Here is a 15,748-nt window from a genome sequence, read left to right as displayed (position 1 = left end):
ATATGACATAAAACTAAAAATAAAATAAATTTTTGTTGAATGTATGTATGAATAAAAATACTTTTTCAATTAAATTATTTACAAAGTAACTCCCCAGGCAAAAACAACTGAAAACAGTAAACATCCTTGATTGCACTTTATATTCAATTCTCATTACATTCTCAAAATTATAGATCTTCCTCTACTAACTACCAAATTCTCTTCTTCTGTGAAGTTAGTCAAATTACAGGAGAACACAGAAACTAGCCATGAGCAGCTGTATCATTTTTGGTTTCCAGCCTGAATTTAAGGAGCAAATCAAAGTCTGAATCCTGCTTTTTCCAAAGACTTCACATAAAACATGGAACTGCCCCGTTGTTCCTGGGTGAATGACAGTACTTGATAAAACACAGAAAGCACATAACCATGATTAAAATGTCTTCTATTTGTCACTGCACAGCTGCCTGCAAGACAACTGGAAATGGGTTTTTTCTTTTTGTCTTGAGAAAATATTTGGGAAAACTTGAGGGGAAAATACATACAGCATGTTGAGAAGCTCTCTGGATAGTATTACCCTGGCCAAAAGGAAAGAATCTTTGTCAAGAAATTTGTTTCTAGTCATTTGTTGTTTTTGCCCTTTGCCCCTGTAAATCAAGTTTGAAAATGTTGTTTCTGATGAAGAATGGAAGGGACACAAAGTTATATTATGCACTTATTTCTCTTCCCAGTTCCCTCTTTTTTAATGCAATAAAATTTTTGAAGTATAAGATAACTGCTCTAAGTTTCTTAGGGTGATCTCAAAATGGGTGAACCCCCCATCATTCTGATGGAGAAATGCTGAAGTATGGAGCATTCCTAGAGCTTGATGCCATCTCAACACCCTCTTCTAGACTGCAGTGGGCAGTAAGGAGAAATCAAAAAAAGAAACAAGACTGTGTCGGATTTTTGCACACAGGTTTTTTTAAGCATAAAAGATTCTCTCTCACTAAAATGAAAGATGTAGCAAATAATTCTATCGTATTTTTCCCTTTGCTTTAGTTTGACACTTATATTGAGAATAATATTTTACTTAATGATAAACCCAAAGCAAACCAAATTAATTCTGATTCTACTCCTGATTTAGCAACTTTCCATAATATCAGCCTTTGTGTTAATCATGCATCAAAATACATGCTTCAAGCTGGCATACACAGCCAATGTCATTTAGATAAATAGAATGATGTGCTGCCATTGTAAACACCAAGATGAACATTTTCTCTTACAAATGAATATATTTTTAGAAAACAAAAAAACTTTATGGGATGAAGCATTAGTCAGAAATGCTGCCATATTAGAGACCAAACAGTCCCTAGCTCTGAACAGACCGTGCTGACCTATTCAAGCTAATCAGGCAAATGTGAAAGGCTGATTCATGACAGTAATAAAGCAAATCATCTGTACTTCCTAATTATACAAACCCTAACCACACACAGCTCAGAGCTCTGACTACCCTTTTCCCTGAACTTGAGTCACATCCTACTTAACTAGCCCTCAGGAAGGCTTACTCCTGGCTGACAGCTACAGGAGTAGGGACACTTCACAGTAGCATGGGAGATTATGGTCATCTCCTTATGCTTAAAGCTTCTTGAAAGAGCTTTCTATAGCATTCTGGCTTTGCATAACAGCCTAAAACGCTACAGGCTTTCAAAAACAAAGTCATGGAATATCTCAAGCTGGAAGGGATGCAAAGGGCTCAAGGATACAAACAGACTGTGAGTAGATGGTCAGGTTAACACACTCTTCCTCACTCTTTCACACATACAGTCAGCTTTCAGGGACAGTCTTAGTCCCAGTGTACAGAATCATCTTTTTCCTTCCCATAACTCTTGCTTTGTATTTTGCATGGTTGCTCAGTTTCGAGAGGAAGCATGAGGCAAGTCTTTAGCCAGCCTCTTCCACAGGATAAGGACACTCATTCTTCAGGGAGGTGAAAGCTGGGGTGCTGAACAGGCTGCATGGGACAGAATGAGGGGAAAAGTCTCTAATCATACAACGACTGTTTTCACAGTGGTGCCAACATCACAAACACCAGTTGAGGTAATCTAACACGTGCTCTTGATTAGTTCCTTGGAATACTTGCACTTTATTTAACCATTGCATGCCTTGTGTGCTGGACCTTCTCCCCAAATCCTGAGTGATTTCAACCCTCTGTGGCCTAACAATTGCAAAATGACATAACCATTGAGTTTCTGTTGAAATAGTGTATAAAAATTAAAAATGCATCTCAAGTACAGCAGTCAACCTTAGAGGAAAACCAAAACATTTTGCAGATAACCATTATTTTGTTGCAATGTTTTTATTTGTCAGCTATTTTGGAATAAATTTTCAAGCATACAGTATATCTATATAGCTCATAGAAGTCATAGCTTTCCTTAATTTAAGTGAATAAACTAATAGTCTCACTTCACCTGTTTAGTAGCTTTAACATATAACTAATTTCATATAATTGTCACCTTAAACAGGTAGCAGGATCAGAGATATATCCATAAACCTGACTTTGCAAAGCACTGTATTGTTTTAGATTTTGACCTGTAGATCTTCCACTGCACAACACACACTGAATTCATCTTTTGGGCACTTGATTTAATGCAAGTTTTTATATAAAAATTTATATAAAAACACAGAGCAAGGACACTGTAAGATCATGTTTGTTAAAACTTTTACAAAAACTTTACTAAATTACTACAGCAAATTGGATAAGCAATGAGATTCCCCATTGGTAGGTGAAATAATCACTTTTCATATTCCAGAAAAAAGTCTACCCATCTAAGTATAGAAACTAGGTTTTTTAACAAAAACTATCCATAAGATGTTTGTTTTGTTTATAGGAGATAAAGTTATTTTAATCAACGAGGTAATCACATAATGGCTGTTGATACAATTTGATATGTGTGAGAGCAGAAAGTTATACACAGATATAATATAAAGATGTAATATACAGATGTAATATAAAAAGCAAAGCCTTAGGAAAAAAAATCCAACCATTTAAAGGAGATCAATACAGAAAACAGCAGCTCCATGCTAATAACTTCACCAAGGCAAAATAGCTGCATGAAGTTACACACTATTGCAACACTTCACAGAATTTGAAGCTTAAATTAGAGTGAGCTGGCTTTTTAGCTGTCCCTTCACTGGTCATTATGGATTTTGCTTGGTTTTGCCTTTCAAACCTTTCAGGCTCGCTTGTCCCCAAGATTGTTGATGCTTGGTTTGCTGATTCAGATGTGTGCAGATATACATTCTCTACAAGGGTAGAGAGATTTTGTTCAAATCTGCACATGCAGAGAGACACTTTGTTCCTAAGTAAACTAATAATAGATTGTTTTTCCTCTCAAAATTAATATTTATTTATGGATATTATGGATTGCTACAGTAAGTTTTTTTCAGTTACATTTGTCTTTTAGAAATCTTGAAGTACAAAAATCTTAGAAACAAAATAAAACCCACATCTATTAGTTATTTTTTCTTATAATTATCTTACAAAAATGTTAAGGGAAAAAAAATTCAGATGCTAAGATAGAGTCAAATTTCCATAAGTACCAGAAGGCCCAGTCCTTTGGAATTCTGTTGGCTTATCAAAACTTCATTCTCATGCATAGATGCAGAATGCAAAGAAGGTATTAATTTGCGTAAATATTACATCTTCCTTAGCTACAATTTAATAACATTTTCTCTGAGAGTATTTAAATTTTTTCATTATTCCTTTAATTTTCTAAGCCTTTCACTGAGTCACAGGTCAGGTTGGAAGGGATCACAGTTGTTCACCTGGTCCAACCTCCCTGAGCAAGCAAAGTTGTACCAGAGCACATGGCACAGAATTGTGTCCAGATAGTTCTCAGATACCTCCACTAAGGGAGACCCCACAATCTCTCTGGACAATCTTTTCTAGTGCTCAGTCAGTCACCCACATGGTAAAAACATTTTTCCTCCTATTTCTGTGCATCGGTTTCTGCCTATTGCCTCTACTTATTGCTTGGCATTACCAAGAAGAGCCTGGCTCCATCTTGACAGCCTCTGCTCAGATACTTGTAGACATCACTGAGGCTCCCTCTCAGTTGTCTTTTTGAGGCTGAACAGGTCCAGCTACCTCAGCCTTTCCTTGTAAGAGACCTGCTCCAGTTCCTTGATCAACTTTGTAGCCCTCTGCTGGACTCACTCCAGGAGCTCCATGTCCCTCTTGTATTGAGGAGCCCAGAACTGGACGCAGCACTCCAGATGTGCCTCACCAGGGCTGAGTAGAAGGGCGGAATTGGATGGTTGGACTTGATCATCTAAAAGGTCTCTTCCAACCTTGACAATTCATGATATTTTTTAATTGGATTGCCTCCCTCAAGCTGTGGGCAATGCTCTTCCTATTGCATCCTAGGATTCCACTGGCCTTCCTGGCCACAAGGATGCACTTGGACACGACCCATGGACAGCTTGTTGTCCACCAGAACACCTTCTCCTTTATCCATGCATGCAGGTCTATTGCCCACTTTTTCTGATTTCTTGCTTATCTGGATGCATGGTTCTTGAGCCTGGAGGAAGTGATCTTTGAATATCAGCCAACTCTCTTGGATCCCTCTTCCCTGCAGGTCCTGTTCCCATGGGATTCTTTCTAAGATTCTTGAGCAGGCTAAAGTTAACTCTTTTGAAGTCCATGGTTAAAATCTTACTTGCTGCCCTGCTTCATCCCCTCCTGGTACTGAACTCCAGCTCTTGGTCATGACAACTAAAGCTGCTTCCAACCGTCACATCTCCAACAGGGCCTTCCCTGCTTGTTATCACAAGGTCAGGCAGCACACTATTCCTTGTGGGATCTTCCACTACCTGTGACAGGAAGTTGTCATCAATGCTTTCCAGGAACCTCCTGGACTGTTTGTGCTTTGCTGTGTTGCTTCTCCAGCAGATGTCCAGGTAGATAAAGTCTCCCATAAGAACCAGGGCCTGTGACTTTGAGGCTGCTTCAAGCTGCCTGTAAAAGACCCCTTGCACTTCCTCCTGTTCAGGCAGCTTGTATCAAACAGCACAAAGAGCCACTCTTACTAGTCTGCCCTTTTATCCCAATCCATAACTTATTCTAAGTTCCATAGTTTGCACACTTGCTGTCTTGCTTCATAGCTGAAAACATAGGCCAGAAACCAAGCTATTAATAATGTAATCACCCATATTTGGGTTGTAAAATAGTACACAACCAGCTCAGTCACTCCTTACTCAAGCAAATATGCTAAAGGATCATTTTGTGCCACAACATTGACAATGACTCGTGTAATGGCATTGATGCCCAAAGGGAGCAGGTAAATTAAGTTATTAGTCAAGATTCATTAACAATGTGTTTTTGTGGCCACATCATCAGTGAGACAGTGAAACAGTACCATCAACACCATTTCTTGCAAAGGAAACTGCAATAGAACAGGTCAAGTGAAATGGCTGAAACTAAATTCTGACTAGGAAATACAGGAGAGAACTGCTTGCCCTATACTGACAATACTGATGAACCTCAATGAAACAGCTATTTGATCTAGGCTATCCTAAGTCTGAAACCCTCGGACAAGATATCCTCTTTTCTCTGTGCTGTCAGCAATACAGAGAAGCATGATCAAAGATACACAGAGATAGGCATCACTTCATTCTGCTTCATTGAACAGTACTTGCATGTAAACCTCTCTCTATGTTTATATTTCATCTGGCTGTCAGATCAAGGCATTCATAGTTCAGAGACTGGCTGGACATCAATCTACATGTGGGATGGGGTAACTGAATGCTTCTCAGCAATTGTTTTGGTTTTTCTTCCTCTTTCCTTCACTTCTTAAACTACCTTTATCTTGATTTATGAGTTTTCTCACTTCTGGTCTTCCTATTTTCTTCTCCCACTGGAGGACAGGAAGTGAATGGCTGTGTGATACCTAGATGCCAGCTGGGGTCAATGCACCATGATCAGAAACTCAAAGAAGTACTTGTCAGGAATATAAAGACCAAGGAAATCCATTAAGATATCAGAAAAGGCATGTTTAATAATTATGAACTTTCCTGGGAAACTCTAAGTTCTCACACTGTTTATAGTTTAGAAATAAGGCAAATAAATTTAATCTAAATATGAAAACCTGTTTTATTTCAAATGTTTTAATATATACTTTGGTCCAAGAATTGGAGCTTTGTAAAAAAAAAAGCTTCCAATATTTTAAACAAGAAAAACTAAGTTCACTAAAGAAACTAATTTCATTATTAGAGCAGGAGGCAGAGAAAGGGGATAGGTACTTAGATGACATTACCTTTCACTGTTCTTTTTACCACTAGATGAACTGCTGGTGGAACCAGTGCGGTTGCGACTCCCTTTGGAATCTCCATAGCTTTCCCTCCGACCTCCTGGGGACACACGCTCAGCTGAACTGGTTCTCTTAATGGTGCTAATAAAACAAGGAGCAAGTTTCACAGTGGCACTTGTAAAATTATATATTCTACAATAAATATTTATGAAAAATGTATCAAGTAGAACACTAACCCTAAAAAAATAACTATGATTTTAAAAAAAATCTTTACTTGATTTGGTAAAGAGCCTATGTAAGAATTTTGGTGAGTATCTCATGCAACAGAGACAAACATACTACTTTTTCCTTAATCATAAAACAGAAGATGGGCTAAACCAATTTCATAGAGTAGTTGCAATCACTTTTCTGAGTCACGTTTCAAATCTCTGACTTCCGCTCCATACTTCTGAACTTTTGGATTCTCTTACGAAGAAGTGAAAGATTTAAAGAGAAAGTATTGCCTGACATTTCCAGCCAGACTACAGAGAATGCCAAAAGTATGTCAAAATTTGAACACAAGCAAGCTAACTTTGGGTCTTCATCCAATATCAATTACTCTGTGGTTCAAAGCTAGTTTTAACATATTCCAAACTGCAATTAATGGCGAGCTAGCCTGCATTTTTTATTGTTGACAAAAATGTATGCTTCCTAGTTACATCTATGAATAGATTATATTCCCCACATGTCCTGACAGGAGGTTTCTCCAAGGCTTAAAGCTCACCCTACCCTCTCACTCTTCAACCATCCTTCCTGCCAAGATAGCTATCAAGGGAACTCCTCTGTGACTTTATGGCACCCCTTAGACACCCAGCTCTCTGTGATGGAAAAATGGGAGCCAAAACACAAGCAGTGCTACTTAGTAAATTAAAAGAAGCTCATTCAGAACTTACACCTTATAGGAGACAAATTATTGACCAAAGCACTTCTCCCTAAAGCAGTGCTTCCTAGCAAGAGAGGGAGCAGCTAAGGGTGAGGCCCCAAAGCAGGTAATGCTTTACAGGTTGCTGCAGGCCCTTTGCAGCACAGAGGCTCGGGCAGCAGTACCCAGACTGAGGCAGGAATCACCCCCATGGCAGCAGGCGAATGACAGGACTCAAGCATGGTCTCATTTCCCCCCATTTCAGTCCTGTACTATTTTCTCCTCTGCAGAAACAACAATGAAAATATCCCCTTTAAGTTATAAAATCCCCATGCTAAATAACCACCTTCAGCAGCTCTCTCACCCCAGAAACCAGGGACACAAATGATTGCTTTCCAGTTCACATCTCTCCACCTAAATCTCAACCACAACCTCCATCCCCCCACTGTGAAAACTTCAGTACTTGCTCCTTTAAGGCCAGCAGCATCCTAGTCACACTTTTTTTCATCCCCAGCCACCTTCTCCTTAGCCTCCATTCACCCTCAGGGATGTTCTGCTTACCAGAGTACTCATCTCATTCTTGAGGACTACTCCAAACCTCCCCAGCAGTCCCTAACAGCTATCCCTACCCTGTCATCTCAGTCAGCTCCTCTGGCTCTGTCCTACTTCATGTATGGTGTAAGTTGGCTCTCCATAACTAGAGGAACCAAGATAGACTTTTCTGTCTGATCAAAAAACACCTAGCTTAGCAACTGTACACTATCTGCTTTAAAAAACCCCAAACTTATTTCTGCTCCCCCATGTCTTTTTACCAGCAAGGAGGGGAATAATCAACTCAGACTCAGCTACAGAAACGATGGGAACACCTGAACCAGAGTCTTTCTGGAAAGAAATGGCTCTTCTGAAAAGAAGCCAGTGCCCATCCAGGGCGGATCTGCATGTTAAGGTGCATCTCAGGCAGCTTGACAAAAAAACCTTCTGGTACATGCGATGGTAGGACAGATGTTCAGTGCTGCATTCTTGTAATAAAAACAAGCTTCAAATGATTAGGCTGAAATTAAAAAAATAGTGTTTCTGTGGAGAAAGAAATGTAAGAGAGCAAGCAGAATGCAAAATTACACAAAGACAGAACAGAATACATTCATAGGGGAAGAGAAAAGGCAGCAATAAGAATTTAGTTCTGTCTTAATTTCAGAAGTGTACTTCCTACACTAAACTAACATTATCCAAGCCATCTCAATGTCAAATGCATGAAAAAACCTTCTCTAGTAAATTAAAGAATTTACTGTTAATATTTAACTATTCTTCCCACATCTCATAACATCATCCAATTTAATACTACTCCAGTTAAAAAATAAAATTTTGATGCTGAAAATGTTTATTCCAAATTAAATAGCTTTATTAGCATGTGCCTTCCACTATTAAATACATTAATTACAGAAACATCCTGTGTGATTTGTCAGGATCAAATCTTTATTTTGACATCCTTTCCTGGTTAGGAAAATTTCAGTGTAGGCTGATGTTGACGCATATTTTCTTCTTTAAGGATAAGAGGCGTCAACATCAGCCTACACCAAAATTAAATTAAGGACATTATCAAAGTATACTAATCTTAGAAAAAAAATAAGTTACAGAAACAATTTGAAACTAATTTTAATGTTGCTTGGGGTTTTATTTTTATAGCTGTCAACATTCAAAAGATGAAATGGAGGATAAGAAATGAAAGGGTGTGACTAAAATTTAGAAGTTTAATTCTATCTTCTTTCTGAATAATGAAGTCTCATATCAGTATAAAAAATACTTTAACCACAGGTGTAAAATTCTTTTAAACTGTAATGATTTATGTCCACCACTGCTTAAGCTAATTAGTAATCCTATCTTCTGACAAATTTTATTTTAAAATTTCAACAACAACAAAAGCCCAATGAAAAGTATTAGTGGTTGGAAACAAGGATTATAACTCCATTATATTAACTCAGTTTTGGCATTATACACATTTTGTTAGGTAGACTGTTAAACAGCAGTGATTATATCCACAGCTACAGTAGAGATACACTGTCACCCTAGAAAGAATTTTAAATGACAGAAAATACTCATTTAACTTACAGCTTTGTAAGAGTATAACTGGATCCCAGAATTTGACTTCCACATTAGTGATATGAAAGGAGAGCATTTGCAATTATTTAAGAAGATAACATTTAGTTGCACAATTTTTAACTTATTTGAGACAGCAATGTCGTCTAATACTCCCATAATAAAATTATGTTAGTATGAAATAATGCAGATACTGTCACTGACGTTATTATTATCTAAGTTGTGTGATGCATTTATCATTGATGAGAAAGTTTTAGACATGTATTTCTGGAAATGTTAAAAATGGCAATAATAATTACAGTTCTATCATGTTAATGCTTTTACTAAAACAGCCACTTTCTATGTGTTGAATGGAAAGGAAAAACAACTGAAATTCAACACTACAAAGCTATTAAGGATCCCTCACCTTAGAGCAGGCTTTTTCAGTTTGCATGCATTGAGAAGATTCACAGACCTGCTTAATCCAGATTGAGAGGTGCATAAACAAAGCAGAATAAAAAGTGAATGCAACGATAAAATGTGGAAACAAGACATTTACAAGACTTACATTAAAGGACAAAATTGCATGCTTTCAAGATATGAAGTCACGTGCAAGAGTAAACAACAAAGTGCTTATTGACTCAGTTAGATGTTTGATCATTTCAAACCATACATTTAAGAACACCAATGTATCTTTGAATGACAAAATCTCAGCAGTGCCCCAACAGACTGATCATTTGTAAAGCGACTCAAAAATAAAACTAAAAAAAAAAAAAAAAAAATCAAAGAGGCTATCTGAAGGAACACAACAGATGATCCAGCTAAAAGACAAAGACTATTAAAAAAGCAACAACAAAGACAAGAAAATAAATCCTCATATATACATACATATACCACTGCATAGCATGAATGTTTCAGGCAGTTGCATTACTGAATTGTGGTGAACAAATCTGGCCAAAATTAAAAAGATATATACCTTATTACTAAAATTACTTGGGAAAATATAAAAGCTTTTTAATAAAAGAAATTAAAAACCAGTGCACAATGCTCTTAAGACAGAAACTGATGGCATTAATATTTTGTCTAGCACTCATTCTGACCCTCATTTAAATCAATTAGAATGAACTCAGGAATAACATATGACGTTAATTTCATTGCGCCTCTGAGCAAAATGCACTAATAACTTTAATTGTTAGAGATATTGTGAAGTGGTGTAATAGTTTTCCCACCCTAAGTTCAATGGAGAGGGATTTCTTTTTTAATTTATATTCTAAATATTTTAAAACATTTTCTTTGAGAGATGAGTGTTACACAGAGCATTTAATTGAAGGTTTGATTCAGAATTTGTGTGTGTGCCAGTTACAAACCCTCACTGCCCCCCAACATTAATTCCAGGCGACTGAACAATTTCCTAGGGGCCATGTGTTTAGAGTTTAGAAGAACAGGAATTTATCATATTAAAGTATTTTATTCTCCCTGCAAAAACAGCTCTTTATGTTTTCTTTGTTCCTGCTTCTTCCTTTTGATCTCCATTGTCAGAGTTTTGTGCCATTGTAATACTTTGCAATCTACTGGAGGAGAAAGAATGACTGATTGTCTCCTTTTGAAAGGCAAAGTATGTGCAAGCCTGCAGCCTGCACCAGCATCCCTACTGGGAAAGGTACTGTCTGCATTCTCCTCTCTTACTTATTTTTTCCCCCTCAACTCTTGGAAACAAAGCTATCCTAGATGAGTCACAAAACCTTAGATTTTAATAAAGAACACAAAACACCACTACTACGCACTGGCCAAATTCCAAAGACAAATTTAGTGTTAAGCAGCAAACTTCAAGCCACATTAAATGCCAGAAAAAAAAGTGCAGGGGGAAGGGAAAGTTCTGCTCACAATACACTAATCTTATTCGGAATGAAAATTTCAAATAATTATTCTAAGCACAAAGTTTGGAATAAAACTATGGCAGCATTCAGAAAGCTGTTACTCAAAATAGCTCATATACTTCTAAATCACAGAATTAGTAAATATTTTAAAATTTCAATCAAATCCTCTGATGGAAGGTTTCTTGTGAAGATGACGTGGAAACACTTTTCAAAGCCAGGCAATTCTTGATTGTCCATCTGTGTCAGGTGATTGTTCAGCCCATCTCAGAATCACTCCAGCTCTCTGTTAGCTGGCTGGCACCCAGAGCTGTGTTCACATGGTCCCCAGAGCCTGAGTGCAGCAGCTCCTCTTGGTGCTTGACCACACTTTTTGGTCCCAGTATCACCAGCATCACCAAGCTTTCTATCTTGCACTCTATTACCACCATATACTTTTATAATCCAGTTGATCCATGTTTTGGATTTGTTCTTTTGTTTTATTCAAGGTATTTCAGTCCTTCCTTAACCTGGACAATTGGGTATTGACTGTGAGATCTGAATGCTGACGCAGGGTTTGGTGCCCTCAATTCTAATTGAACCTAGAGTCAGTTGAGGTTACTCAACGCTTTGCAAGATCTGGATCTAATTATCACATTAGGCCCTATAAGAACCTACTGATATCCAGAGATACATGTTTTACATAAGGAAAAGCAATATGCATAGAGGTTAAATGATTTGCATAAGGTCACTGAGAGAATATATGACAGAACTCAAATAAAAGCCTGCTAGTTCCACCCTTTCAGCCTCAAGCATTTTTTATTACCTCCAATTTTATATTCCTGCCAGAAGAAGTCATTTCCATTTCAAATATTAAATGGGAAATCAGAAAATGCAGTGAACTCTGAACCACATCTCCTTGGTAATCCAGCAAGGCAGATAAGCCATATACCAACCTGTGGGTTCAAATGAGTTAACCAGCACATTTAATACAGCTATTGTATGAAATGAGATTGTGTCTGCAGACATACCAGTAAATACTTCTATCTCTAAGCAGGAGAATGTATGGATGTACACTTAGTCCCCATGCAGACTATTTGCGTATATTTACATAAATAATGCACAACAAACTGTTTCAAGGGACAGACTGATGTCATTTCAATTGGACATCACACAGTCTCAACCCTAACAGTGCCAAGTGTAGGAGAAGAGAGGAATCAGAAGATATTTGATTGTAAGCTCTCTTTTCATAAGGCAGTAAAACATTTGGTAAAGACTCAATTCACCTGCACTTTCTCTTGCATATATGGTCACAGGTAATAAAAAAAAATGGAAGATGCTATTTTTTACTATTTATTTTCTAGAAGATATTTGTCAGTCTCAACAGCAGATCAAAAGTTTAGAAGATGACTCAGCAAAAAATATTTTTTCCCTTTCTACTGTTGTTTTTAACTTTCATTTTTCAAACTCCACCACCTTTTCAATTGTGCATCTGTGTTGTATGGAAAAACTATTAAAAGCATTCACGTAAAAATTAAGTTTAAAAACATTTATAAACACTTAATACTATTTACAGCTGCTGTGTCACATGATCATACTTTGGGCTAGACAATACCTACACAACAAATTAGCCACCGTTCTGGAAGCAGTTATAAGAAAAGAGCACTGCCTAGCAGAAATCAGAACTAAAAAAACCTTGAAATTTCCCACCATCTGTAAACTGTGCAACATGGAGAGAAGCTTCCAATACAAATAAACAAGTCCTACCCCTTGAAAAGGAAGCTCTTTGATTTTGCTGATGTATTTCCATTACTGTTTTATGCATAAACACATGCATTTCCTGAAGGTAAAAGGGTCCAGTATAAATACAAAGTATGATTGAATTCATCATCAAGAATGCATAATGAATTATTCTACTTGACTGTATATAAGAAAGATATTTGGAGCACTTACTGTATTATCTTTGAATACTGAATATGTGGAATACCATTTACTATACCATTTACTATAAAACCCTGAAATCCAACCAGTTATTTCAAGGTTCTCTATTAAACGATTACAGAATAATTTACCAAAAAAATGTTTTGTACAGTAATTAATCAATGAGGTTCTTACCGCTCCACTTTATTCCTCTTGAAGTACATTTATAGGCAAAGCATAGAAATGCGCTTTAATATAGTTTAATAAAGGTAACAATAAAGTACATTTTCACATTAAAGACACCAATACAGAATTTTAGAGCATTTGAAAGGAGCAATAATTGTACAGCACCTGAATTTACAACTGCTTTTTCCAGGACATGAAACAATCCCACCCTCCTAAGCACTCTTAATAAGTGCTCACCTATTTCAGCAAAACTGTCCATATATTTTTTTCTTTTCCAAAAATGAATACACATTTTCATGCTGCATATTTAAAGCACCTTCAGCCTAGCTTCTTCAGCAATGTGAAGAGACAAAGCATAATAAAAGGACACTAAATACTTGGCCTGTGGAAGAATTTCTCACACAGGAATCAAGACAGTCTAAAAATACTCCCTAATGATGCTCTCTAAGGACTTTCTCACTGGCATTCTGGGTATCCAGGCTGCACGTGGGTCAGGTGGAAGGGATACAGGCTGCTACTTATCTACAAGGTCCTAAGCTAGGATAATGCCTACAAGGCAACACCAGATGAAACACCTGAACTACATAAAGGCCTCCATGAATAGAGAAAGCATGAGTATGGTCCTGAGCTGCACTTCATCCACCCTACTCTGGGGCAGAAAGTCCCATGCTGAGACCTAGAGACAGAGCACAGACTCAGGAATCACACCCTCTGTACACAGGTGAAGTCTCCCAATTCTCGTATGTTTTATAACCACTAGTTGAAACTTAATTAGGAGAATGAAATTATGATAATTATTAAGAAAAAATAATTTGTGAAGAACAAATGTGGTTTAAAATTCAGCACGTACTAAATAGTACTCCTTTGTAAACATTAATATCTCCCTTTTCTAAAAGGAAAATCTTTCACCCATCTTCAAACTTCTACAAATCTAATAACGGAACAGCTTGGACAGTATTTGATTTCCTTCTCTTCTGTTAAGGGCTGATTCAGACCAGCCTGCCAAAGCCTACAGCTGCAGTAAGCTCCAGCTCATAGGAGCTGACAGGAGTTCATTTTTGTGACATAAACAAATATGGTATTTTCCAATTTTAATTGTGCACAATGTAACTTCTCTCTACTCTACAATAACAGAACCTGGAGTTTCTTGAAAATCAGTCTCTTTCAACACAGTAACAAAAACTGGCATATCCTTAGCCACCATTTCCCCTTTGAGGAAAAAATCTTTTTAAGAGAGAGACCTCAGATCTTAGCAGGTTAATGCTCCCATCGCTACAACTTACCCTCCCTCAGAGCTGACAGCATCATCACTATAAAAAGATGAGGAGACACACAAAAGAAATGTACAAAAAAATCCCCCAACCTAAACCCCAAACCCCACACTATTATCTTTTACACACATACCACACAGCAGATTAGCACCACAATTACTGCCACATATAACTTGAACTTGCTTCACCCAATCCACTCCATTCCTTATAACCCAAATATATAAAACATTTAGTATATTTAAAAACAGCTACACACAAAGCAAATTGGGACAGAGCAGTAATTTTTAAAAGGGCTTAATACATGCTAATGATAAGATATCTAAAGATGGATGTTTCCATTTGCATAAATATGTGCTAGGCATAGAATTTTCCTCCTCCCTAAGATGCTGCTAACCCTGTGCATGCAGTTTATATGATAATTTTGTTAGTGAGAGAAAACCACCAAAGATAACATACTGATTTGCAATGATAACACTGTTTTTCTGCACACTATATATTTTCTACTAGCTACTCGAAGAATTCTTGCACCACTTTTCACATTGTGTTGGGGAGCAGCACAGTAGAAATGCTTTATTCTCTCTATGCTAAATGCTTAAAAGCAAGAAATGTACACAAACCAGTAAGACCAAGCATTGTGCATTCTTTCAATACTCATGGCAAAAACCTTAATTGTAATTAGAATGAATAAATTAAAAGCCTCTTAGAATGAAATCCATCTCCTTTTCTTTCCAAACTAAATATTTAGTTTGCTGCTTTGCAAGTAAGAAAACCTACATATCTAGCAGGTTAAGACAGGAGCTATACCATGTTTTCAATTCCATGGTTCTAAGGTTTCCCATGGACACCTACCTTTTTGCTGCTGGTGTTACAGTCTCCTTTCTGCTTCCTGATGGAGAAGGTAAAGAGCCACTTGGTTTCTTTGGTAATACAGTTCCATTGTTAACTGTAGTCCTTAAAGGCAGGGTTTGAACCAGTGGTCTTGCTGTAAAACAAGTGTAAGATGAAATCATTGCCTTCATTTTCCTTTCTGTGTTTTTTCTTCAGCAAACAACACTAAAATATTTTACATTTTCCATGTAGTGTGCCGTTTTTGTGTCACTATGGCCAAATTCAGCATAGATGAGGGTTTTAACATTGAGGAATTTAAAAACAATATTATTATTATTATTATTCATAATAATAATAGTCCTATCAAGTAAAAACTCTGTCCTAGATTAAGGAGCTTAGTGGTAAGCACAAAAGTAGTTGTTGTCCTCAAAACCAATCCTGCTCTGTCAA

General features: G+C 37.1%; 1 protein-coding gene across 7 annotated transcripts in view; it reads right to left on the bottom strand.

Annotated features, from left to right (window-relative positions):
* Positions 1-15,748, bottom strand: part of EML1 (EMAP like 1) — a 121,852-nt gene that overhangs the window by 31,270 nt on the left and 74,834 nt on the right. For 3 of the 7 annotated variants that reach the window (XM_066551507.1, XM_066551505.1, XM_066551506.1), the window contains exons 3-4: positions 15,320-15,452; positions 6,273-6,407 (exon numbers count right to left, since the gene is read on the bottom strand). In XM_066551507.1, coding sequence (XP_066407604.1) covers positions 6,273-6,407; positions 15,320-15,452 — 268 coding nt within the window. Of the gene's footprint in view, positions 1-6,272; positions 6,408-9,667; positions 9,761-15,319; positions 15,453-15,748 lie in introns of those variants that run through there. The other 4 variants (XM_066551508.1, XM_066551509.1, XM_066551512.1 and 1 more) reach the window with 3 other exon arrangements.

This window comes from Molothrus aeneus, chromosome 6 (genome assembly GCF_037042795.1).
Source record: "Molothrus aeneus isolate 106 chromosome 6, BPBGC_Maene_1.0, whole genome shotgun sequence".
Classification (NCBI taxonomy): Eukaryota; Metazoa; Chordata; class Aves; order Passeriformes; family Icteridae; genus Molothrus; species Molothrus aeneus.
Note: the sequence above shows the minus strand (reverse complement) of the source record. Positions and strands in the feature narration are given on the sequence as shown.